The sequence below is a fragment of the Hypomesus transpacificus genome, chromosome 22 (assembly GCF_021917145.1).
Source record: "Hypomesus transpacificus isolate Combined female chromosome 22, fHypTra1, whole genome shotgun sequence".
NCBI lineage: Eukaryota > Metazoa > Chordata > Actinopteri > Osmeriformes > Osmeridae > Hypomesus > Hypomesus transpacificus.
In genome coordinates this window covers 9903076-9930318 of record NC_061081.1, presented here as the reverse complement: position 1 = coordinate 9930318, position 27243 = coordinate 9903076, and the positions used below count along the sequence as shown (strand labels likewise).

The 27243-nt window shown below is 47.7% G+C and overlaps 4 protein-coding genes across 4 annotated transcripts in view; all 4 read left to right on the top strand.

Moving 5' to 3' along the window:
- Window positions 1–279: 279 nt before the first annotated feature.
- Window positions 280–11369, top strand: LOC124484400 (mucin-2-like). The gene is made up of 10 exons (XM_047045303.1): window positions 280–678; window positions 836–924; window positions 4444–4987; window positions 5456–5477; window positions 6126–7128; window positions 7183–7704; window positions 8497–9432; window positions 9752–9773; window positions 9920–10979; window positions 11345–11369. Exons 1-10 carry the CDS (start codon window positions 372–374, stop codon window positions 11367–11369), a joined length of 4530 nt encoding a protein of 1509 aa, XP_046901259.1. The 5' UTR covers window positions 280–371.
- Window positions 11370–12174: 805 nt separating this feature from the next.
- LOC124484399 (mucin-5AC-like) lies at window positions 12175–14139 on the top strand (the record flags this gene model as incomplete). The annotated part of the gene is made up of 2 exons (XM_047045302.1): window positions 12175–13095; window positions 13282–14139. Coding segments are annotated over 2 exons (1779 nt in total), but the record flags the coding sequence as incomplete, so codon positions are not given.
- A 1932-nt stretch (window positions 14140–16071) lies between these two features.
- Window positions 16072–22214, top strand: LOC124484398 (mucin-5AC-like; the record flags this gene model as incomplete). The annotated part of the gene is made up of 5 exons (XM_047045300.1): window positions 16072–16669; window positions 16895–17173; window positions 17331–17419; window positions 20939–22099; window positions 22200–22214. Coding segments are annotated over 5 exons (2142 nt in total), but the record flags the coding sequence as incomplete, so codon positions are not given.
- A 1253-nt stretch (window positions 22215–23467) lies between these two features.
- LOC124484397 (mucin-5AC-like) overlaps window positions 23468–27243 on the top strand; it is a gene marked incomplete at its 5' end in the record, with an annotated part of 7077 nt that continues 3301 nt past the window's right edge. Inside the window, 3 exons of the mRNA XM_047045299.1 lie at window positions 23468–24178; window positions 24291–24312; window positions 24459–25321. Coding sequence (XP_046901255.1) covers window positions 23468–24178; window positions 24291–24312; window positions 24459–25321 — 1596 coding nt within the window. The remainder of the gene's footprint in view (window positions 24179–24290; window positions 24313–24458; window positions 25322–27243) is intronic.

Here is a 27243-nt window from a genome sequence, read left to right as displayed (position 1 = left end):
CCAATGCTGCTCCCACTACAACCACAGCTGCCCCTACAACTACCACAGCTGCTCCCACTACAACCACAGCTGCCCTTACAACCACCACAGAGGCTCCAACAGCTCCAACATCTTCTCCAACTACAACCACAGCTGTACCTACAACTAAAACAGCTGCTCCTACTACAACCACAGGTCCTCCCACTACTACTACAGCTGCTCTCACTACAACCACATTTTCTCCCACTACTACCACAGCTGCTCCCACTATAACAACAGCTGCTCCAACAACTACCTCAGAGGTTCCAACAACAACCACAGCTGCACCTACAACTACAACAGTTGCTCCCACTACAGCCACAGCTGCCCCTACATCTACATCAGCTGCACCTATGATCTTAACAGAGGCTCAAACAACAGTAACAGCTGCTCCCACTACAACCACATCTGCACCTACAACTACCACAGTCGCTCCAACAACATCCACAACTGCACCTACAAGTAAATCAAGTGCTCCCACTACAGCCACACCTGCCCCTACAACCACCACAGAAGCTCCAGCAACAACCACAGCTGCACCAACAACTACAACAGCTGATCCCACTACAACCACAGCTTCTCCCATAATAACTACAGTGTCTTCAACAACAATCACAGCTGTTCAAACTACAAATTCTCCTACCATTTCAACCACCACAGGTATTACCAAAATGAGAAGTTAATTAATATGAATCAAAACATCAGCTCCTGTCACTGTACTGCAGCTTCCAAAAAAAGGAAATATAATGTAGATGCTTTGCAAGAAGTTGGTCATTGAATTAAAATGTGTATTCAAACAAATATTATTTTTTCACAGAACTGCCATCTTCTACCACAATTGCTTCTTCGACAAGCATCACAAGTTTGACATCATCCGCCATTCAAACCACTTCTGACAGCATTATGGCAAGAGAAAGACCCAAACTTGCGGTCACTTTACTATTTTTCACGAACTTTCAGTTTTCCCTCCCAATAATTAAAGTCCAAATAATTTGTTTACAATTCCTAATATAATTCATGTATATGATTTGTCTGACTGTGTGTATATGTACTGTATGTGTATATATACAGCCAGAAAGTACATGTATATATGAACAGAATATACAAAATATAGTTCAATTTAAAATTAGTTACTTATTATTAAAGACACTTACCATGATGTAATGTTTCCTAACAAATATCGGTTCGCCTGTTAACTACAATTTACAGTGAGTTGGCCCTGTATCTTAAATCGCACACTTTTCTTTTACATTTAGTATATTGCTGCTGGCCATACAAAGTATGTACTGTTGCATTAAGTATGCATGCAATTGGGGCAAAACACTTTATAATAATATCGCACCTTGAACTTTGACTGACTTGCTCATATAGTACATCTCTCAAAGTTTGTTACGCAAAATGTTGAAAAAATTGTGGCGGCAAAAAAACGTTTTACTTGGAGATACATTTACATTTAGTCATTTAGCAGACGCTCTTATCCAGAGCGACTTACAGTAAGTACAGGTACATTCTCCACAAGGCAAGTCGGGCGAAGTTCCTTGCCCAAGAACACAATGTTATTTGGCACGGCCAGGAATTAAAACAACAACCTTCTGATTAATAGCCCGACTCCCTAACCGCTCAGCCATCTGATACAAAACTATGCGTAGCTAACCAGGACAATCAGCAGAGCGCTGCTGCTGTTACTTTGTCGTGTATGTAGTTATGTTAATGTGACGTATCTTACACTGCGCAGAGCGCTGTGGGTCGGAATAGCAAGAAAAGCATGCTGCTTTATATACTGTAAAATGCGACCAGATGCAGTAGGACATCCAGTTTTTTTTCATCCACTCTGACAACATCAATGCTACTTTGAGTGAAACGTCTTCAAAGAGTCAGATTATTGCTTCAAGGATTCTACATTTAATGTAAGGATGAATTACAATGTTTATGTCATGTTTATTCCAAGTCTAATGTGCCCTAACCAGTGCATTGAAGGAGATTATTCCCTCAACACAGGCAAAGCCTAGTCTCTGTAAGGTTTTCTTGTAATCAGTCTTAATCACAACATTCTATATACAATGTTAGAATGATATGCATGCATCAAAACTAAACATGAAGACATGATTTGAACTCCTACATGTTAAACATATGGTGATCAAATTATGTTCTTTCAACAACTAATTTATCCAATCTTCTTTTGTCTTTTCCAGATAACTAGTTCACCAACTGTCAGTCAGGCATCTACAACATTTTCATCTACAACTGACACATCTTTAACAATGGCATCAACCATGGCTACTGCACACACCACAATGGCAATCTCAACCCCAAATGTCACACTAAATACAAGTATCACAAAAGCCCCAACTTCTCTACCACAATCAACTACATCCACAACCACAACAGCTATCCTTGCGACACAAACTTCTAGCACTACCAGATTAACCACCACTAGCACAGTCGCATCGACAGACCCCCCTCAGCCAAATGAGGGTTACCTATTTCTGAGGATGCGTTTGGTGCGGGTTTTCATTGTTGAATACAACAACCCAAAGTCGTCGCAATATCAAGAACTGGCTGGCAATGTCACAACTGAGGTAATTCTCATCTAAAACCCATCGCTTCAATTCAATAAGAAAATTATTTGACATTGATTTTTCAATACTTGATGTTTTCATATGTTCTCTGTGCAATAATCAATCCATTTTTTTCATCATATCTTCTAGCTGAATCGGGGATACAGGAAGCGTTACCCTTTCACTTTCCTGAGATGCATAATTATTGGATTTTGGTAAGTGATCTGTGACAGGAGATTTAGGTTCATGTTGGCTCTTTCAATGTATTCATGCTCTATTGCTTGAGGATTAACAATCCATTTATGAATCTCTACTTTTCAGGCCTGGGTCAGTGGGTGTCACAGCCAACTTGATATTCCATAATGAGAGTGTAGTTCCAAGCATCACCAGTGCAGCAGACTCATTAAAAACATCTTTAAATGAATCCCTGGTTTTCCTGAATGTTATCACTGGCAGTATTGTTGCAGGTTTGTACTGATCACAATGTCAATATTTTCATTATTTTCACATTTGGGAAAAAAAGAAATGTTATCAAGCTCAGTATATTGAAAATGTTGTATGAATCAAACATCTTGATAACTTTGTGGAAGCAAATTGTAGAAACAATGTTTTTATTTTTTCCCACAATAGCTGAACCAACTGCCTCCAGTACTGTAACTCCTACAACTGTGGAGGCAACTAATTCCACAGTAGCATCTACAACCACAAGTACAGCTGCAAGTACCAGTACAACAACACAAACAACTCAAACTGCCACAGCACATACCACCAGCGGTGCAATGGCAAGGAGCAAACCTGTAGATATGGTCACTTTTCTACTACCAATCACTTTAGTCAACTTTCTGTACATTTTGATGTAGATCTTTTCAGACTTTTTGGGCCCTTTCCTTCATATCAAATTGCAGAACCCCTAAAAAGTATAAAAATTCAAATGAATTACGAAAAGAAAAATAACATACTTTTGAAAGGCATTCCTGTAACTAAAGGAATTTGTGCAACCAAATCATCGATGCAATGCTGCAAAACATGAAACAAGTAGAACATGTAATTAGGCTATTTAAATAATATATTGTCATGAAAATGTTTTAAAACAATGTTTGATTTAACTATTCTATATTCAAAAATGCACTTGAACACTTGAATTGCTGTCATGCAAATATTCTTATGTTGTTTATCATTATTCATATTTATATTTATTTACACTTGCTTTTAATGTATGAACAGTTTTGAATAGTTTGAGAAAAATCTAAATATTGATTTAGCATAGTAATTTCTCAACATGAACTTTCTTAATTATAATTCATTATATATTCTTTTCTTTAATATTTATTTTATTTAACTGGAAAACAGCATTCAGCCAGACAAAATGTAACTTTCATGTACTTTCACGAGATGGCTTGTGGGTGGCAATCTGGGAGACCTAAAGCCATCAAACAAGGAAGGTGAAGAGATGTAAAAAGTCTGAGATTGTAGAAGAAGGTATAAAGAGGCTGAATGGGGGTGGCTGGTCCAATGGCCAAGGTTGTACACATTTTAAAATGAAATTAAAGAATAAATGTCACAAAGTCAAGTGTGTCGAGTCATTGCAAAGGTTTCCAACAATTTGTCAACTCAACTGTTATTTGTTTAAAAATAAATATTTGTAATGTTTTCATGTTAAACCCAATTGGGAACACAATTAAATGAAAAAGACGTAAGTCCGATACACAATTTCTTGTGGCAGTAGGGAAACAGCTAAAAACGACAAATAAGCATAAACTACACATTAAAGTATTTGTTGAGTCATTTTATAGTCAAAGCAATTCACTGTGAAATAATGTATCTTCTATTTCCTTTCACGATTCCTGTCATGACAACAACCACACAGGCTCAAATAACCACAGCGGCTACCAAAACTACTACTGCACCTACAACTACAACTGTCCCTGCAACTACCACAGAGGCTCCAACCACAACCACAGCTTCTCCCAGTACAACCACAGCTGCTCCCACTACAACCTCAGCTAACCCAACAACTACAACAGAGGCTCCAACAACAACAGCCGTTCCTACAACATCAGCTGCACCTATAACCGCAACAGAGGCTCCAACAACCATGGCTGCTCCCACTACATCCACATCTGCTCCTACAACTACCAAAGAGTCTCCAACTACAACAACGGTTAATCCCACTACAACCACAGCTGCACCTACAACTACATCAGAGGCTCCAACAACAACAACAGCCATTCGTACTACAAACACAGCTGAACCTACAACTGCTACAGCTGCCCCAACAACTACAACAGAGAGTCCAACGACAACAGCTGCTCCTACTACAGCCACAGCTGCAACTACCAAAGAGGCTCCAACAACATCCACAGCTTCTCCCACTACAACCACAGCTGAACCTAAAACTGCTGCAGCTTCTCCCACTACAACCAAAGCTTCTCCAACTGCAACCACAGCTGCCCAAACAACTACAACAGAAGCTCCAACAACAACAACGGCTACTCCCACTACAACCACATCTGCACCAACAACTACCACAGAGTCTCCAACTACAACAACGGCTGCTCCCACTACAACCACAGCTGCACCTACATCAGAGGCTCCAACAACACCATCAGCTGCACCTACAACTACCACAGAGGCTCAAAGAACAACCACAGCTTCTCCCACTACAACCTCAGCTGCTCCCACTACAACCACAGCTGAACCTACAACTACCACTGCTTCTACCACTACCACAGCCGCCCCAACAACTACCAGAAAGGCTCCAACAACAACCACAGCTTCACCTACAACTACAACTGAGGCTCCAACAACAACCACAGCTGCAGCTACAACTACAACAGCTGTTCCCACTACAACCACAGTATTTCCCACTCCTACCACAGCTGACCTTACAGCTACAACAAGGTCTCCATTAACAATCACAGCTGCACGTACAACTACAACTGCTGCTCCACCCATAACCACAGCTGCCCCTACAACAACCACAGCTGCTCCAACTACAACCACTTCTGCTCCCACTACAACCACGGCTGCTCCCAATACAACCATAGCTGTCCCAACAACTACCACAGAGGCTCAAACAACCACAGCTGCTTCCATTACAACCACAGCTGCCCCTACAACTACCACAGAGGCTCCAACAATAGCCACAGTTGTTCCCACTACAACCACAGCTTTTCCCAATAAAATCACAGCTTTTCCAACTACTACCACAGAGGCCCCAACAACAACCACAGCTGCTCTCACTACAACCACAGCTGCAACTATTACTAGAACACCTGCTCCCACTACAACAACAGCTGCTCCCACTACAACCACATACGCTCCCACTACAACTACAGCTGCTCCCACTACAACCACAGCTGCTCTCATTTCAACCACAGCTGTCCCAACAACTACCAAAGAGGGTCCAACAACAACCACAGCTGCTCCCACTACAACCACAGCTGTCCAAACAACGACCACAGAGGGTCCAACAATAACCACAGCTGCTCCCACTACAACCACATCTGCACCTACAACTACAACCGCTGCTCCCACTACAACCACAGCTGTCCCAACAACTACCACAGAGGCTTCAACAACGACCACAGCTAAACCAACAACAACCACAGCTGTTCCCACTTCAACCACAGCTTTTCCCACTACTACCACAGCCACCCCAACGACTAAAACAGAGGCTCCAAAAACGACCACAGCTTCACTTACAACTACAACAGCGGCTCCAACAACAACCAAAGTTTCTCCAACTGCAACCACAGCTGCCCAAACAACTACAACAGAAGCTCCAACAACAACAACGGCTACTCCCACTACAACCACATCTGCACCTACAACTACCACAGAGTCTCCAACTACAACAACGGCTGTTCCCACTACAACCACAGCTGCACCTACATCAGAGGCTCCAACAACAACATCAGCTGCACCTACAACTACCACAGAGGCTCAAAGAACAACCACAGCTTCTCCCACTACAACCACAGATGCTCCCACTACAACCACAGCTGCTTCCACTACAACCACAGATGTTCCCACTACAACCACAGCTGCTCCCACTACAACCACAGCTGCACCCACTTCAACGACAGATGCTCCCACTATAACCACAGCTTCTCCCACTACAACCACAGCTTCCATAACAACTACCACAGAGGCTCCAACAACATCCACAGCTGTTCCCACAACAACCATAGCTGCTCCCACTACAACCACAGATGCTCCCACTACAACCACAGCTGCTTCCACTACAACCACAGCTGCTCCCACTACAACCACGGCTGCTTCCACTACAACCACAGCTGCACCCACTTCAATGACAGATGCTCCCACTGCAACCACAGCTTCTCCCACTACAACCACAGCTGCTCCCACTACAACCTCAGCTGCCCCCACAACTACAACAGAGGCTCCTACAACAACCACAGCTGCATCTATAACTACGACAGCTTCTCCCACTACAACCACGGCTGCCCCTACAACTACCACAGCTGCTCCCACTACAACCACAGCCGCCCCTACAACCACAACAGCTTCTCCCACTACAACCACAGCTGCTCCCACTACAACCACAGCTGCCCCCACAACTACAACAGAGGCTCCTACAACAACCACAGCTGCACCTGCAACTACAACAGCTTCTCCCACTACAACCCCAGCTGCCCCTACAACTACCACAGCTGCTCCAACAACAACCATAGCTGCTCCCACTACAATCACAGGTGCTCTCACTACAACCACAGGTTTTCCCACTACTACCATTGCTGCTCCCACTTCAACCACATATTCTCTCACTACAACCACAGCTGCTCCCACTACAACCACAGCTGCCCCAACAACTACCACAGAGGCTCCAACAACAACCACAGCTGCACCTACAACTACAACTGCTCCCACTACAACCACAGCTGCCGCTACAACCACCACGGAGACTCCAACAGCTCCAACATCTTCTCCCACTACAAACACAGCTGCTCCCACTACAACCACAGCTGTTCCCACTACAACCACAGCTTCTCCCACTACAACCACTGCTTCTCCCACTACAACCACAGCTGCCCCTACAACTACCACACCTGCTCCAACAACAACCACAGATGCTCCCACTACAACCACTGCTTCTCCCACTACAACCACAGCTGCCCCTACAACTACCAAAGCTGCTCCAACAACAACCACAGATGCTCCCACTACAACCACAGCTGCTCCCACTACAACCACAGCTGCCCCTTCAACTACAACAGGGCCTTCAACAACAACCACAGCTGCTCCCACTACAAACACAGCTATACCTATAACTACAACAGCTGCTCCCACTACAACCACAGCTGCTCCAACCACTACCACAGAGGCTTCAACAACAACCACAGATGCTCCCGCTACAACCACAGCTGCACCCACTTCAACGACAGATGCTCCTACTACAACCACAGCAGCTCCCACTACAACCACAGCTGCCCCTACAACTACAACAGCTAGTCCGATTACAACTGCAGCCCCCTATACAACTACCACAGCTGCTCCCACTACAATCACAGCTGCCCCTACAACCACCACAGATGCCCCCACTACAACCACAGCTGCTCCGACTACAACCACAGCTGCGCCAACCACCACCCCAGCTGCCCCTACAACCACCACAGCTGCTCCCACTACAACCACAGCTGCCCCCACAACTACAACAGAGGCTCCTACAACTACATCAACTGCACCTACAACTACAACAGCTTCTCCCACTACAACCACAGCTGCCCCTACAACTACCACAGCTGCTCCCATTACAACCACAGCTGCCCCTACAACCAACACAGCTTCTCCCACTACAACCACAGCTGCTCCAACTACAACCAAAGCTGCCCCTACAACTACCACAGCTGCTCCAACAACAACGACAGCTGCTCCCACTACAATCACAGCTGCTTCCACTACAACCACAGCTGCCACTACAACCACCACAGCTGCTCCCACTACAACCACTGCTGCCCCTACAACTACCAAAGCTGCTCCCAATACAACCTCAGCTCCCCCAACAACTACAACAAAGACTCCTACAACAACCACAGCTGCATCTACAACTACAACAGCTTCTCCCACTACAACCACGGCTGCCCCTACAACTACCACAGCTGCTCCCACTACAACCACAGCTGCCCCCACAACTACAACAGGGGCTCCTACAACAACCACAGCTGCACCTACAACTACAGCAGCTTCTCCCACAACAACCACAGCTGCCCCTACAACTACCACAGCTGCTCCAACAACAACCACAGATGCTCCCACTACAACCACAGCTGCTCCCACTACAACCACAGCTGCACCCACTTCAACGACAGATGCTCCTACTACAACCACAGCAGCTCCCACTACAACCACAGCTGCCCCTACAACTACAACAGCTAGTCCGATTACAACTGCAGCCCCCCATACAACTACCACAGCTGCTCCCACTACAATCACAGCTGCCCCTACAACTACCACAGCTGCTCCCACTACAAGCACAGCTGCCCCTACAACCACCACAGCTTCTCCCACTATAACCACAGCTGCTCCCACTACAACCTCAGCTGCCCATACAACTACAACAGCCGCTCCCACTACAACCACAGCTGCCCCCACAACTACCACAGCTGCTCCCACTACAATCACAGCTGCCCCTACAACTACCACATCTGCTCCCACTACAACCACAGCTGCCCCTACAACCACAACAGCTTCTCCCACTACAACCACAGCTGCTCCCACTACAACCTCAGCTGCCCCCACAACTACAACAGAGGCGCCTACAACAACCACAGCTGCATCTACAACTACCACAGATGCTCCCACTACAACCACAGCTGCTCCCACTACAACCACAGCCGCCCCTATAACTACAACAGCTGCTCCCATTACAACTACAGCTCCCCCTACAACTACCACAGCTGCTCCCACTACAACTACAACAGGTGCTCCCACTACAACCATATATGCTCCCACTACAACCAATGCTGCTCCCACTACAACCACAGCTGCCCCTACAACTACCACACCTGCTCCAACAACAACCACAGATGCTCCCACTACAACCACTGCTTCTCCCACTACAACCACAGCTGCCCCTACAACTACCAAAGCTGCTCCAACAACAACCACAGATGCTCCCACTACAACCACAGCTGCTCCCACTACAACCACAGCTGCCCCTTCAACTACAACAGGGCCTTCAACAACAACCACAGCTGCTCCCACTACAAACACAGCTATACCTATAACTACAACAGCTGCTCCCACTACAACCACAGCTGCTCCAACCACTACCACAGAGGCTTCAACAACAACCACAGATGCTCCCGCTACAACCACAGCTGCACCCACTTCAACGACAGATGCTCCTACTACAACCACAGCAGCTCCCACTACAACCACAGCTGCCCCTACAACTACAACAGCTAGTCCGATTACAACTGCAGCCCCCTATACAACTACCACAGCTGCTCCCACTACAATCACAGCTGCCCCTACAACCACCACAGATGCCCCCACTACAACCACAGCTGCTCCGACTACAACCACAGCTGCGCCAACCACCACCCCAGCTGCCCCTACAACCACCACAGCTGCTCCCACTACAACCACAGCTGCCCCCACAACTACAACAGAGGCTCCTACAACTACATCAACTGCACCTACAACTACAACAGCTTCTCCCACTACAACCACAGCTGCCCCTACAACTACCACAGCTTCTCCCACTACAACCACAGCTGCTCCCACTACAACCTCAGCTGCCCCCACAACTACAACAGAGGCTCCTACAACAACCACAGCTGCATCTACAACTACAACAGCTTCTCCCACTACAACCACGGCTGCCCCTACAACTACCACAGCTGCTCCCACTACAACCACAGCCGCCCCTACAACCACAACAGCTTCTCCCACTACAACCACAGCTGCTCCCACTACAACCACAGCTGCCCCCACAACTACAACAGAGGCTCCTACAACAACCACAGCTGCACCTGCAACTACAACAGCTTCTCCCACTACAACCCCAGCTGCCCCTACAACTACCACAGCTGCTCCAACAACAACCATAGCTGCTCCCACTACAATCACAGGTGCTCTCACTACAACCACAGGTTTTCCCACTACTACCATTGCTGCTCCCACTTCAACCACATATTCTCTCACTACAACCACAGCTGCTCCCACTACAACCACAGCTGCCCCAACAACTACCACAGAGGCTCCAACAACAACCACAGCTGCACCTACAACTACAACTGCTCCCACTACAACCACAGCTGCCGCTACAACCACCACGGAGACTCCAACAGCTCCAACATCTTCTCCCACTACAAACACAGCTGCTCCCACTACAACCACAGCTGTTCCCACTACAACCACAGCTTCTCCCACTACAACCACTGCTTCTCCCACTACAACCACTGCTTCTCCCACTACAACCACAGCTGCCCCTACAACTACCAAAGCTGCTCCAACAACAACCACAGATGCTCCCACTACAACCACAGCTGCTCCCACTACAACCACAGCTGCCCCTTCAACTACAACAGGGGCTTCAACAACAACCACAGCTGCTCCCACTACAAACACAGCTATACCTATAACTACAACAGCTGCTCCCACTACAACCACAGCTGCTCCAACCACTACCACAGAGGCTTCAACAACAACCACAGATGCTCCCGCTACAACCACAGCTGCACCCACTTCAACGACAGATGCTCCTACTACAACCACAGCAGCTCCCACTACAACCACAGCTGCCCCTACAAGTACAACAGCTAGTCCGATTACAACTGCAGCCCCCCATACAACTACCACAGCTGCTCCCACTACAATCACAGCTGCCCCTACAACTACCACAGCTGCTCACACTACAAGCACAGCTGCCCCTACAACCACCACAGCTTCTCCCACTACAACAACAGATGCTCCCACTACAACCACAGCTGCTCCGACTACAACCACAGCTGCGCCAACCACCACCCCAGCTGCCCCTACAACCACAACAGCTGCTCCCACTACAACCACAGCTGCCCCCACAACTACAACAGAGGCTCCTACAACTACATCAACTGCACCTACAACTACAACAGCTTCTCCCACTACAACCACAGCTGCTCCCACTACAACCTCAGCTGCCCCCACAACTACAACAGAGGCTCCTACAACAACCACAGCTGCATCTACAACTACAACAGCTTCTCCCACTATAACCACGGCTGCCCCTACAACTACCACAGCTGCTCCCACTACAACCATAGCCGCCCCTACAACCACAACAGCTTCTCCCACTACAACCACAGCTGCTCCCACTACAACCACAGCTGCCCCCACAACTACAACAGAGGCTCCTACAACAACCACAGCTGCACCTGCAACTACAACAGCTTCTCCCACTACAACCCCAGCTGCCCCTACAACTACCACAGCTGCTCCAACAACAACCATAGCTGCTCCCACTACAATCACAGGTGCTCTCACTACAACCACAGGTTTTCCCACTACTACCATTGCTGCTCCCACTACAACCACATATTCTCTCACTACAACCACAGCTGCTCCCACTACAACCACAGCTGCCCCAACAACTACCACAGAGGCTCCAACAACAACCACAGCTGCACCTACAACTACAACTGCTCCCACTACAACCACAGCTGCCGCTACAACCACCACGGAGACTCCAACAGCTCCAACATCTTCTCCCACTACAAACACAGCTGCTCCCACTACAACCACAGCTGTTCCCACTACAACCACAGCTTCTCCCACTACAACCACTGCTTCTCCCACTACAACCACTGCTTCTCCCACTACAACCACAGCTGCTCCCACTACAACCTCAGCTGCCCCCACAACTACAACAGAGGCTCCTACAACAACCACAGCTGCATCTACAACTACAACAGCTTCTCCCACTACAACCACGGCTGCCCCTACAACTACCACAGCTGCTCCCACTACAACCATAGCCGCCCCTACAACCACAACAGCTTCTCCCACTACAACCACAGCTGCTCCCACTACAACCACAGCTGCCCCCACAACTACAACAGAGGCTCCTACAACAACCACAGCTGCACCTGCAACTACAACAGCTTCTCCCACTACAACCCCAGCTGCCCCTACAACTACCACAGCTGCTCCAACAACAACCATAGCTGCTCCCACTACAATCACAGGTGCTCTCACTACAACCACAGGTTTTCCCACTACTACCAATGCTGCTCCCACTACAACCACATATTCTCTCACTACAACCACAGCTGCTCCCACTACAACCACAGCTGCCCCAACAACTACCACAGAGGCTCCAACAACAACCACAGCTGCACCTACAACTACAACTGCTCCCACTACAACCACAGCTGCCGCTACAACCACCACGGAGACTCCAACAGCTCCAACATCTTCTCCCACTACAAACACAGCTGCTCCCACTACAACCACAGCTGTTCCCACTACAACCACAGCTTCTCCCACTACAACCACTGCTTCTCCCACTACAACCACTGCTTCTCCCACTACAACCACAGCTGCCCCTACAACTACCACAGCTGCTCCAACAACAACCACAGATGCTCCCACTACAACCACTGCTTCTCCCACTACAACCACAGCTGCCCCTACAACCACCAAAGCTGCTCCAACAACAACCACAGATGCTCCCACTACAACCACAGCTGCTCCCACTACAACCACAGCTGCCCCTTCAACTACAACAGGGGCTTCAACAACAACCACAGCTGCTCCCACTACAAACACAGCTATACCTATAACTACAACAGCTGCTCCCACTACAACCAAAGCTGCCCCTTCAACTACAACAGGGGCTTCAACAACAACCACAGATGCTCCCGCTACAACCACAACTGCACCCACTTCAACGACAGATGCTCCTACTACAACCACAGCAGCTCCCACTACAACCACAGCTGCCCCTACAAGTACAACAGCTAGTCCGATTACAACTGCAGCCCCCCATACAACGACCACAGCTGCTCCCACTACAATCACAGCTGCCCCTACAACTACCACAGCTGCTCACACTACAAGCACAGCTGCCCCTACAACCACCACAGCTTCTCCCACTACAACAACAGATGCTCCCACTACAACCACAGCTGCTCCGACTACAACCACAGCTGCGCCAACCACCACCCCAGCTGCCCCTACAACCACAACAGCTGCTCCCACTACAACCACAGCTGCCCCCACAACTACAACAGAGGCTCCTACAACTACATCAACTGCACCTACAACTACAACAGCTTCTCCCACTACAACCACAGCTGCCCCTACAACTACCACAGCTTCTCCCACTACAACCACAGCTGCTCCCACTACAACCTCAGCTGCCCCCACAACTACAACAGAGGCTCCTACAACAACCACAGCTGCATCTACAACTACAACAGCTTCTCCCACTATAACCACGGCTGCCCCTACAACTACCACAGCTGCTCCCACTACAACCATAGCCGCCCCTACAACCACAACAGCTTCTCCCACTACAACCACAGCTGCTCCCACTACAACCACAGCTGCCCCCACAACTACAACAGAGGCTCCTACAACAACCACAGCTGCACCTGCAACTACAACAGCTTCTCCCACTACAACCCCAGCTGCCCCTACAACTACCACAGCTGCTCCAACAACAACCATAGCTGCTCCCACTACAATCACAGGTGCTCTCACTACAACCACAGGTTTTCCCACTACTACCATTGCTGCTCCCACTACAACCACATATTCTCTCACTACAACCACAGCTGCTCCCACTACAACCACAGCTGCCCCAACAACTACCACAGAGGCTCCAACAACAACCACAGCTGCACCTACAACTACAACTGCTCCCACTACAACCACAGCTGCCGCTACAACCACCACGGAGACTCCAACAGCTCCAACATCTTCTCCCACTACAAACACAGCTGCTCCCACTACAACCACAGCTGTTCCCACTACAACCACAGCTTCTCCCACTACAACCACTGCTTCTCCCACTACAACCACTGCTTCTCCCACTACAACCACAGCTGCTCCCACTACAACCTCAGCTGCCCCCACAACTACAACAGAGGCTCCTACAACAACCACAGCTGCATCTACAACTACAACAGCTTCTCCCACTTCAACCACGGCTGCCCCTACAACTACCACAGCTGCTCCCACTACAACCATAGCCGCCCCTACAACCACAACAGCTTCTCCCACTACAACCACAGCTGCTCCCACTACAACCACAGCTGCCCCCACAACTACAACAGAGGCTCCTACAACAACCACAGCTGCACCTGCAACTACAACAGCTTCTCCCACTACAACCCCAGCTGCCCCTACAACTACCACAGCTGCTCCAACAACAACCATAGCTGCTCCCACTACAATCACAGGTGCTCTCACTACAACCACAGGTTTTCCCACTACTACCAATGCTGCTCCCACTACAACCACATATTCTCTCACTACAACCACAGCTGCTCCCACTACAACCACAGCTGCCCCAACAACTACCACAGAGGCTCCAACAACAACCACAGCTGCACCTACAACTACAACTGCTCCCACTACAACCACAGCTTCCGCTACAACCACCACGGAGACTCCAACAGCTCCAACATCTTCTCCCACTACAAACACAGCTGCTCCCACTACAACCACAGCTTCTCCCACTACAACCACTGCTTCTCCCACTACAACCAGTGCTTCTCCCACTACAACCACAGCTGCCCCTACAACTACCACAGCTGCTCCAACAACAACCACAGATGCTCCTTCTACAACCACTTCTTCTCCCACTACAACCACAGCTGCTCCTTCAACTACAACAGGGGCTTCAACAACAACCACAGCTGCTCCCACTACAAACACAGCTATACCTATAACTACAACAGCTGCTCCCACTACAACCACAGCTGCTCCAACCACTACCACAGAGGCTTCAACAACAACCACAGATGCTCCCGCTACAACCACAGCTGCACCCACTTCAACGACAGATGCTCCTACTACAACCACAGCAGCTCCCACTACAACCACAGCTGCCCCTACAACTACAACAGCTAGTCCGATTACAACTGCAGCCCCCCATACAACTACCACAGCTGCTCCCACTACAATCACAGCTGCCCCTACAACTACCACAGCTGCTCCAACTACAAGCACAGCTGCCCCTACAACCACCACAACTTCTCCCACTACAACCACAGATGCTCCCACTACAACCACAGCTGCTCCCACTACAACCAAAGCTGCCCCCACAACTACAACAGAGGCTCCTACAACTACATCAACTGCACCTACAACTACAACAGCTTCTCCCACTACAACCACAGCTGCCCCTACAACTACCACAGCTGCTCCCATTACAACCACAGCTGCCCCTACAACCAACACAGCTGCTCCCACTACAACCTCAGCTGCCCATACAACTACAACAGCCCCTCCCACTACAACCACAGCTGCCCCCACAACTACCACAGCTGCTCCCACTACAATCACAGCTGCCCCTACAACTACCACATCTGCTCCCACTACAACCACAGCTGCCCCTACAACCACAACAGCTTCTCCCACTACAACCACAGCTGCTCCCACTACAACCTCAGCTGCCCCCACAACTACAACAGAGGCTCCTACAACAACCACAGCTGCATCTACAACTACCACAGCTGCTCCCACTAAAACCACATCTGCCCCTACAACCACAACAGCTTCTCCCACTACAACCACAGATGCTCCCACTTCAACCACAGCTGCTCCCACTACAACCACAGCTGCCCCTATAACTACAACAGCTGCTCCCATTACAACTACAGCTCCCTCTACAACTACCACAGCTGCTCCCACTACAACTACAACAGGTGCTCCCACTACAACCATATATGCTCCCACTACAACCAATGCTGCTCCCACTACAACCACAGCTGCCCCTACAACTACCACAGCTGCTCCCACTACAACCACAGCTGCCCTTACAACCACCACAGAGGCTCCAACAGCTCCAACATCTTCTCCAACTACAACCACAGCTGTACCTACAACTAAAACAGCTGCTCCTACTACAACCACAGGTCCTCCCACTACTACTACAGCTGCTCTCACTACAACCACATTTTCTCCCACTACTACCACAGCTGCTCCCACTATAACAACAGCTGCTCCAACAACTACCTCAGAGGTTCCAACAACAACCACAGCTGCACCTACAACTACAACAGTTGCTCCCACTACAGCCACAGCTGCCCCTACATCTACATCAGCTGCACCTATGATCTTAACAGAGGCTCAAACAACAGTAACAGCTGCTCCCACTACAACCACATCTGCACCTACAACTACCACAGTCGCTCCAACAACATCCACAACTGCACCTACAAGTAAATCAAGTGCTCCCACTACAGCCACACCTGCCCCTACAACCACCACAGAAGCTCCAGCAACAACCACAGCTGCACCAACAACTACAACAGCTGATCCCACTACAACCACAGCTTCTCCCATAATAACTACAGTGTCTTCAACAACAATCACAGCTGTTCAAACTACAAATTCTCCTACCATTTCAACCACCACAGGTATTACCAAAATGAGAAGTTAATTAATATGAATCAAAACATCAGCTCCTGTCACTGTACTGCAGCTTCCAAAAAAAGGAAATATAATGTAGATGCTTTGCAAGAAGTTGGTCATTGAATTAAAATGTGTATTCAAACAAATATTATTTTTTCACAGAACTGCCATCTTCTACCACAATTGCTTCTTCGACAAGCATCACAAGTTTGACATCATCCGCCATTCAAACCACTTCTGACAGCATTATGGCAAGAGAAAGACCCAAACTTGCGGTCACTTTACTATTTTTCACGAACTTTCAGTTTTCCCTCCCAATAATTAAAGTCCAAATAATTTGTTTACAATTCCTAATATAATTCATGTATATGATTTGTCTGACTGTGTGTATATGTACTGTATGTGTATATATACAGCCAGAAAGTACATGTATATATGAACAGAATATACAAAATATAGTTCAATTTAAAATTAGTTACTTATTATTAAAGACACTTACCATGATGTAATGTTTCCTAACAAATATCGGTTCGCCTGTTAACTACAATTTACAGTGAGTTGGCCCTGTATCTTAAATCGCACACTTTTCTTTTACATTTAGTATATTGCTGCTGGCCATACAAAGTATGTACTGTTGCATTAAGTATGCATGCAATTGGGGCAAAACACTTTATAATAATATCGCACCTTGAACTTTGACTGACTTGCTCATATAGTACATCTCTCAAAGTTTGTTACGCAAAATGTTGAAAAAATTGTGGCGGCAAAAAAACGTTTTACTTGGAGATACATTTACATTTAGTCATTTAGCAGACGCTCTTATCCAGAGCGACTTACAGTAAGTACAGGTACATTCTCCACAAGGCAAGTCGGGCGAAGTTCCTTGCCCAAGAACACAATGTTATTTGGCACGGCCAGGAATTAAAACAACAACCTTCTGATTAATAGCCCGACTCCCTAACCGCTCAGCCATCTGATACAAAACTATGCGTAGCTAACCAGGACAATCAGCAGAGCGCTGCTGCTGTTACTTTGTCGTGTATGTAGTTATGTTAATGTGACGTATCTTACACTGCGCAGAGCGCTGTGGGTCGGAATAGCAAGAAAAGCATGCTGCTTTATATACTGTAAAATGCGACCAGATGCAGTAGGACATCCAGTTTTTTTTCATCCACTCTGACAACATCAATGCTACTTTGAGTGAAACGTCTTCAAAGAGTCAGATTATTGCTTCAAGGATTCTACATTTAATGTAAGGATGAATTACAATGTTTATGTCATGTTTATTCCAAGTCTAATGTGCCCTAACCAGTGCATTGAAGGAGATTATTCCCTCAACACAGGCAAAGCCTAGTCTCTGTAAGGTTTTCTTGTAATCAGTCTTAATCACAACATTCTATATACAATGTTAGAATGATATGCATGCATCAAAACTAAACATGAAGACATGATTTGAACTCCTACATGTTAAACATATGGTGATCAAATTATGTTCTTTCAACAACTAATTTATCCAATCTTCTTTTGTCTTTTCCAGATAACTAGTTCACCAACTGTCAGTCAGGCATCTACAACATTTTCATCTACAACTGACACATCTTTAACAATGGCATCAACCATGGCTACTGCACACACCACAATGGCAATCTCAACCCCAAATGTCACACTAAATACAAGTATCACAAAAGCCCCAACTTCTCTACCACAATCAACTACATCCACAACCACAACAGCTATCCTTGCGACACAAACTTCTAGCACTACCAGATTAACCACCACTAGCACAGTCGCATCGACAGACCCCCCTCAGCCAAATGAGGGTTACCTATTTCTGAGGATGCGTTTGGTGCGGGTTTTCATTGTTGAATACAACAACCCAAAGTCGTCGCAATATCAAGAACTGGCTGGCAATGTCACAACTGAGGTAATTCTCATCTAAAACCCATCGCTTCAATTCAATAAGAAAATTATTTGACATTGATTTTTCAATACTTGATGTTTTCATATGTTCTCTGTGCAATAATCAATCCATTTTTTTCATCATATCTTCTAGCTGAATCGGGGATACAGGAAGCGTTACCCTTTCACTTTCCTGAGATGCATAATTATTGGATTTTGGTAAGTGATCTGTGACAGGAGATTTAGGTTCATGTTGGCTCTTTCAATGTATTCATGCTCTATTGCTTGAGGATTAACAATCCATTTATGAATCTCTACTTTTCAGGCCTGGGTCAGTGGGTGTCACAGCCAACTTGATATTCCATAATGAGAGTGTAGTTCCAAGCATCACCAGTGCAGCAGACTCATTAAAAACATCTTTAAATGAATCCCTGGTTTTCCTGAATGTTATCACTGGCAGTATTGTTGCAGGTTTGTACTGATCACAATGTCAATATTTTCATTATTTTCACATTTGGGAAAAAAAGAAATGTTATCAAGCTCAGTATATTGAAAATGTTGTATGAATCAAACATCTTGATAACTTTGTGGAAGCAAATTGTAGAAACAATGTTTTTATTTTTTCCCACAATAGCTGAACCAACTGCCTCCAGTACTGTAACTCCTACAACTGTGGAGGCAACTAATTCCACAGTAGCATCTACAACCACAAGTACAGCTGCAAGTACCAGTACAACAACACAAACAACTCAAACTGCCACAGCACATACCACCAGCGGTGCAATGGCAAGGAGCAAACCTGTAGATATGGTCACTTTTCTACTACCAATCACTTTAGTCAACTTTCTGTACATTTTGATGTAGATCTTTTCAGACTTTTTGGGCCCTTTCCTTCATATCAAATTGCAGAACCCCTAAAAAGTATAAAAATTCAAATGAATTACGAAAAGAAAAATAACATACTTTTGAAAGGCATTCCTGTAACTAAAGGAATTTGTGCAACCAAATCATCGATGCAATGCTGCAAAACATGAAACAAGTAGAACATGTAATTAGGCTATTTAAATAATATATTGTCATGAAAATGTTTTAAAACAATGTTTGATTTAACTATTCTATATTCAAAAATGCACTTGAACACTTGAATTGCTGTCATGCAAATATTCTTATGTTGTTTATCATTATTCATATTTATATTTATTTACACTTGCTTTTAATGTATGAACAGTTTTGAATAGTTTGAGAAAAATCTAAATATTGATTTAGCATAGTAATTTCTCAACATGAACTTTCTTAATTATAATTCATTATATATTCTTTTCTTTAATATTTATTTTATTTAACTGGAAAACAGCATTCAGCCAGACAAAATGTAACTTTCATGTACTTTCACGAGATGGCTTGTGGGTGGCAATCTGGGAGACCTAAAGCCATCAAACAAGGAAGGTGAAGAGATGTAAAAAGTCTGAGATTGTAGAAGAAGGTATAAAGAGGCTGAATGGGGGTGGCTGGTCCAATGGCCAAGGTTGTACACATTTTAAAATGAAATTAAAGAATAAATGTCACAAAGTCAAGTGTGTCGAGTCATTGCAAAGGTTTCCAACAATTTGTCAACTCAACTGTTATTTGTTTAAAAATAAATATTTGTAATGTTTTCATGTTAAACCCAATTGGGAACACAATTAAATGAAAAAGACGTAAGTCCGATACACAATTTCTTGTGGCAGTAGGGAAACAGCTAAAAACGACAAATAAGCATAAACTACACATTAAAGTATTTGTTGAGTCATTTTATAGTCAAAGCAATTCACTGTGAAATAATGTATCTTCTATTTCCTTTCACGATTCCTGTCATGACAACAACCACACAGGCTCAAATAACCACAGCGGCTACCAAAACTACTACTGCACCTACAACTACAACTGTCCCTGCAACTACCACAGAGGCTCCAACCACAACCACAGCTTCTCCCAGTACAACCACAGCTGCTCCCACTACAACCTCAGCTAACCCAACAACTACAACAGAGGCTCCAACAACAACAGCCGTTCCTACAACATCAGCTGCACCTATAACCGCAACAGAGGCTCCAACAACCATGGCTGCTCCCACTACATCCACATCTGCTCCTACAACTACCAAAGAGTCTCCAACTACAACAACGGTTAATCCCACTACAACCACAGCTGCACCTACAACTACATCAGAGGCTCCAACAACAACAACAGCCATTCGTACTACAAACACAGCTGAACCTACAACTGCTACAGCTGCCCCAACAACTACAACAGAGAGTCCAACGACAACAGCTGCTCCTACTACAGCCACAGCTGCAACTACCAAAGAGGCTCCAACAACATCCACAGCTTCTCCCACTACAACCACAGCTGAACCTAAAACTGCTGCAGCTTCTCCCACTACAACCAAAGCTTCTCCAACTGCAACCACAGCTGCCCAAACAACTACAACAGAAGCTCCAACAACAACAACGGCTACTCCCACTACAACCACATCTGCACCAACAACTACCACAGAGTCTCCAACTACAACAACGGCTGCTCCCACTACAACCACAGCTGCACCTACATCAGAGGCTCCAACAACACCATCAGCTGCACCTACAACTACCACAGAGGCTCAAAGAACAACCACAGCTTCTCCCACTACAACCTCAGCTGCTCCCACTACAACCACAGCTGAACCTACAACTACCACTGCTTCTACCACTACCACAGCCGCCCCAACAACTACCAGAAAGGCTCCAACAACAACCACAGCTTCACCTACAACTACAACTGAGGCTCCAACAACAACCACAGCTGCAGCTACAACTACAACAGCTGTTCCCACTACAACCACAGTATTTCCCACTCCTACCACAGCTGACCTTACAGCTACAACAAGGTCTCCATTAACAATCACAGCTGCACGTACAACTACAACTGCTGCTCCACCCATAACCACAGCTGCCCCTACAACAACCACAGCTGCTCCAACTACAACCACTTCTGCTCCCACTACAACCACGGCTGCTCCCAATACAACCATAGCTGTCCCAACAACTACCACAGAGGCTCAAACAACCACAGCTGCTTCCATTACAACCACAGCTGCCCCTACAACTACCACAGAGGCTCCAACAATAGCCACAGTTGTTCCCACTACAACCACAGCTTTTCCCAATAAAATCACAGCTTTTCCAACTACTACCACAGAGGCCCCAACAACAACCACAGCTGCTCTCACTACAACCACAGCTGCAACTATTACTAGAACACCTGCTCCCACTACAACAACAGCTGCTCCCACTACAACCACATACGCTCCCACTACAACTACAGCTGCTCCCACTACAACCACAGCTGCTCTCATTTCAACCACAGCTGTCCCAACAACTACCAAAGAGGGTCCAACAACAACCACAGCTGCTCCCACTACAACCACAGCTGTCCAAACAACGACCACAGAGGGTCCAACAATAACCACAGCTGCTCCCACTACAACCACATCTGCACCTACAACTACAACCGCTGCTCCCACTACAACCACAGCTGTCCCAACAACTACCACAGAGGCTTCAACAACAACCACAGCTAAACCAACAACAACCACAGCTGTTCCCACTTCAACCACAGCTTTTCCCACTACTACCACAGCCACCCCAACGACTAAAACAGAGGCTCCAAAAACGACCACAGCTTCACTTACAACTACAACAGCGGCTCCAACAACAACCAAAGTTTCTCCAACTGCAACCACAGCTGCCCAAACAACTACAACAGAAGCTCCAACAACAACAACGGCTACTCCCACTACAACCACATCTGCACCTACAACTACCACAGAGTCTCCAACTACAACAACGGCTGTTCCCACTACAACCACAGCTGCACCTACATCAGAGGCTCCAACAACAACATCAGCTGCACCTACAACTACCACAGAGGCTCAAAGAACAACCACAGCTTCTCCCACTACAACCACAGATGCTCCCACTACAACCACAGCTGCTTCCACTACAACCACAGATGTTCCCACTACAACCACAGCTGCTCCCACTACAACCACAGCTGCACCCACTTCAACGACAGATGCTCCCACTATAACCACAGCTTCTCCCACTACAACCACAGCTTCCATAACAACTACCACAGAGGCTCCAACAACATCCACAGCTGTTCCCACAACAACCATAGCTGCTCCCACTACAACCACAGATGCTCCCACTACAACCACAGCTGCTTCCACTACAACCACAGCTGCTCCCACTACAACCACGGCTGCTTCCACTACAACCACAGCTGCACCCACTTCAATGACAGATGCTCCCACTGCAACCACAGCTTCTCCCACTACAACCACAGCTGCTCCCACTACAACCTCAGCTGCCCCCACAACTACAACAGAGGCTCCTACAACAACCACAGCTGCATCTATAACTACGACAGCTTCTCCCACTACAACCACGGCTGCCCCTACAACTACCACAGCTGCTCCCACTACAACCACAGCCGCCCCTACAACCACAACAGCTTCTCCCACTACAACCACAGCTGCTCCCACTACAACCACAGCTGCCCCCACAACTACAACAGAGGCTCCTACAACAACCACAGCTGCACCTGCAACTACAACAGCTTCTCCCACTACAACCCCAGCTGCCCCTACAACTACCACAGCTGCTCCAACAACAACCATAGCTGCTCCCACTACAATCACAGGTGCTCTCACTACAACCACAGGTTTTCCCACTACTACCATTGCTGCTCCCACTTCAACCACATATTCTCTCACTACAACCACAGCTGCTCCCACTACAACCACAGCTGCCCCAACAACTACCACAGAGGCTCCAACAACAACCACAGCTGCACCTACAACTACAACTGCTCCCACTACAACCACAGCTGCCGCTACAACCACCACGGAGACTCCAACAGCTCCAACATCTTCTCCCACTACAAACACAGCTGCTCCCACTACAACCACAGCTGTTCCCACTACAACCACAGCTTCTCCCACTACAACCACTGCTTCTCCCACTACAACCACAGCTGCCCCTACAACTACCACACCTGCTCCAACAACAACCACAGATGCTCCCACTACAACCACTGCTTCTCCCACTACAACCACAGCTGCCCCTACAACTACCAAAGCTGCTCCAACAACAACCACAGATGCTCCCACTACAACCACAGCTGCTCCCACTACAACCACAGCTGCCCCTTCAACTACAACAGGGCCTTCAACAACAACCACAGCTGCTCCCACTACAAACACAGCTATACCTATAACTACAACAGCTGCTCCCACTACAACCACAGCTGCTCCAACCACTACCACAGAGGCTTCAACAACAACCACAGATGCTCCCGCTACAACCACAGCTGCACCCACTTCAACGACAGATGCTCCTACTACAACCACAGCAGCTCCCACTACAACCACAGCTGCCCCTACAACTACAACAGCTAGTCCGATTACAACTGCAGCCCCCTATACAACTACCACAGCTGCTCCCACTACAATCACAGCTGCCCCTACAACCACCACAGATGCCCCCACTACAACCACAGCTGCTCCGACTACAACCACAGCTGCGCCAACCACCACCCCAGCTGCCCCTACAACCACCACAGCTGCTCCCACTACAACCACAGCTGCCCCCACAACTACAACAGAGGCTCCTACAACTACATCAACTGCACCTACAACTACAACAGCTTCTCCCACTACAACCACAGCTGCCCCTACAACTACCACAGCTGCTCCCATTACAACCACAGCTGCCCCTACAACCAACACAGCTTCTCCCACTACAACCACAGCTGCTCCAACTACAACCAAAGCTGCCCCTACAACTACCACAGCTGCTCCAACAACAACGACAGCTGCTCCCACTACAATCACAGCTGCTTCCACTACAACCACAGCTGCCACTACAACCACCACAGCTGCTCCCACTACAACCACTGCTGCCCCTACAACTACCAAAGCTGCTCCCAATACAACCTCAGCTCCCCCAACAACTACAACAAAGACTCCTACAACAACCACAGCTGCATCTACAACTACAACAGCTTCTCCCACTACAACCACGGCTGCCCCTACAACTACCACAGCTGCTCCCACTACAACCACAGCTGCCCCCACAACTACAACAGGGGCTCCTACAACAACCACAGCTGCACCTACAACTACAGCAGCTTCTCCCACAACAACCACAGCTGCCCCTACAACTACCACAGCTGCTCCAACAACAACCACAGATGCTCCCACTACAACCACAGCTGCTCCCACTACAACCACAGCTGCACCCACTTCAACGACAGATGCTCCTACTACAACCACAGCAGCTCCCACTACAACCACAGCTGCCCCTACAACTACAACAGCTAGTCCGATTACAACTGCAGCCCCCCATACAACTACCACAGCTGCTCCCACTACAATCACAGCTGCCCCTACAACTACCACAGCTGCTCCCACTACAAGCACAGCTGCCCCTACAACCACCACAGCTTCTCCCACTATAACCACAGCTGCTCCCACTACAACCTCAGCTGCCCATACAACTACAACAGCCGCTCCCACTACAACCACAGCTGCCCCCACAACTACCACAGCTGCTCCCACTACAATCACAGCTGCCCCTACAACTACCACATCTGCTCCCACTACAACCACAGCTGCCCCTACAACCACAACAGCTTCTCCCACTACAACCACAGCTGCTCCCACTACAACCTCAGCTGCCCCCACAACTACAACAGAGGCGCCTACAACAACCACAGCTGCATCTACAACTACCACAGATGCTCCCACTACAACCACAGCTGCTCCCACTACAACCACAGCCGCCCCTATAACTACAACAGCTGCTCCCATTACAACTACAGCTCCCCCTACAACTACCACAGCTGCTCCCACTACAACTACAACAGGTGCTCCCACTACAACCATATATGCTCCCACTACAACCAATGCTGCTCCCACTACAACCACAGCTGCCCCTACAACTACCACACCTGCTCCAACAACAACCACAGATGCTCCCACTACAACCACTGCTTCTCCCACTACAACCACAGCTGCCCCTACAACTACCAAAGCTGCTCCAACAACAACCACAGATGCTCCCACTACAACCACAGCTGCTCCCACTACAACCACAGCTGCCCCTTCAACTACAACAGGGCCTTCAACAACTACCACAGCTGCCCCTACAACCACCACTGCTCCCACTACAAACACAGCTATACCTATAACTACAACAGCTGCTCCCACTACAACCACAGCTGCAACCAACTGCACCTACAACTACAACAGCTTCTCCCACTACCACAGACAGCTTCTCCCACTACAACCACAGCTGCTCCCACTACAACCTCAGCTGCCCCCACAACTACAACAGAGGCGCCTACAACAACCACAGCTGCACTACCACTTCAACGACAGATGCTCCCACTACAACCACAGCAGCTCCCACTACAACCACAGCTGCCCCTACAACTACAACAGCTAGCTCCGATTACAACTGCAGCCCCCTACAACTACAACTACCACAGCTGCTCCCACTACAACTACAACCACAGGTTTTCCCACTACTACCATTGCTGCTCCCACTTCAACCACATATTCCCACTACAACCAGCTGCTCCACACTACAACCACATGCTACCCACTACAACCACAGCTGCTGCTCCCACTACAACCACAGCTGCCGCCAACCTCCAACACAACATCTTCTCCCACCAAACACAGCTGCTACAACCACTACAACAACCACAGCTTCTCCCACTACAACCACTGCTCCCACTACAACCACTGCTTCTCCCACTACAACCACAGCTGCCCCTACAACTACCAAAGCTGCTCCAACAACAACCACAGATGCTCCCACTACAACCACAGCTGCTCCCACTACAACCACAGCTGCCCCTTCAACTACAACAGGGCCTTCAACAACAACCACAGCTGCTCCCACTACAAACACAGCTATACCTATAACTACAACAGCTGCTCCCACTACAACCACAGCTGCTCCAACCACTACCACAGAGGCTTCAACAACAACCACAGATGCTCCCGCTACAACCACAGCTGCACCCACTTCAACGACAGATGCTCCTACTACAACCACAGCAGCTCCCACTACAACCACAGCTGCCC

Coding starts and splice junctions, on each gene's coding strand:
- LOC124484400 (XM_047045303.1), top strand. CDS start 372: ATGATCTTAACAGAGGCTCAAACAACAGTAACAGCTGCTCCCACTACA. Junction 9,433..9,751: donor CTGCTCCCACTACAACCACA/GCCGCCCCTATA, acceptor CTACAACCACAG/CTGCCCCTTCAACTACAACA. Junction 10,980..11,344: donor ACCACAGCTTCTCCCACTAC/AACCACTGCTTC, acceptor CTACAACCACAG/CTGCCCCTACAAGTACAACA.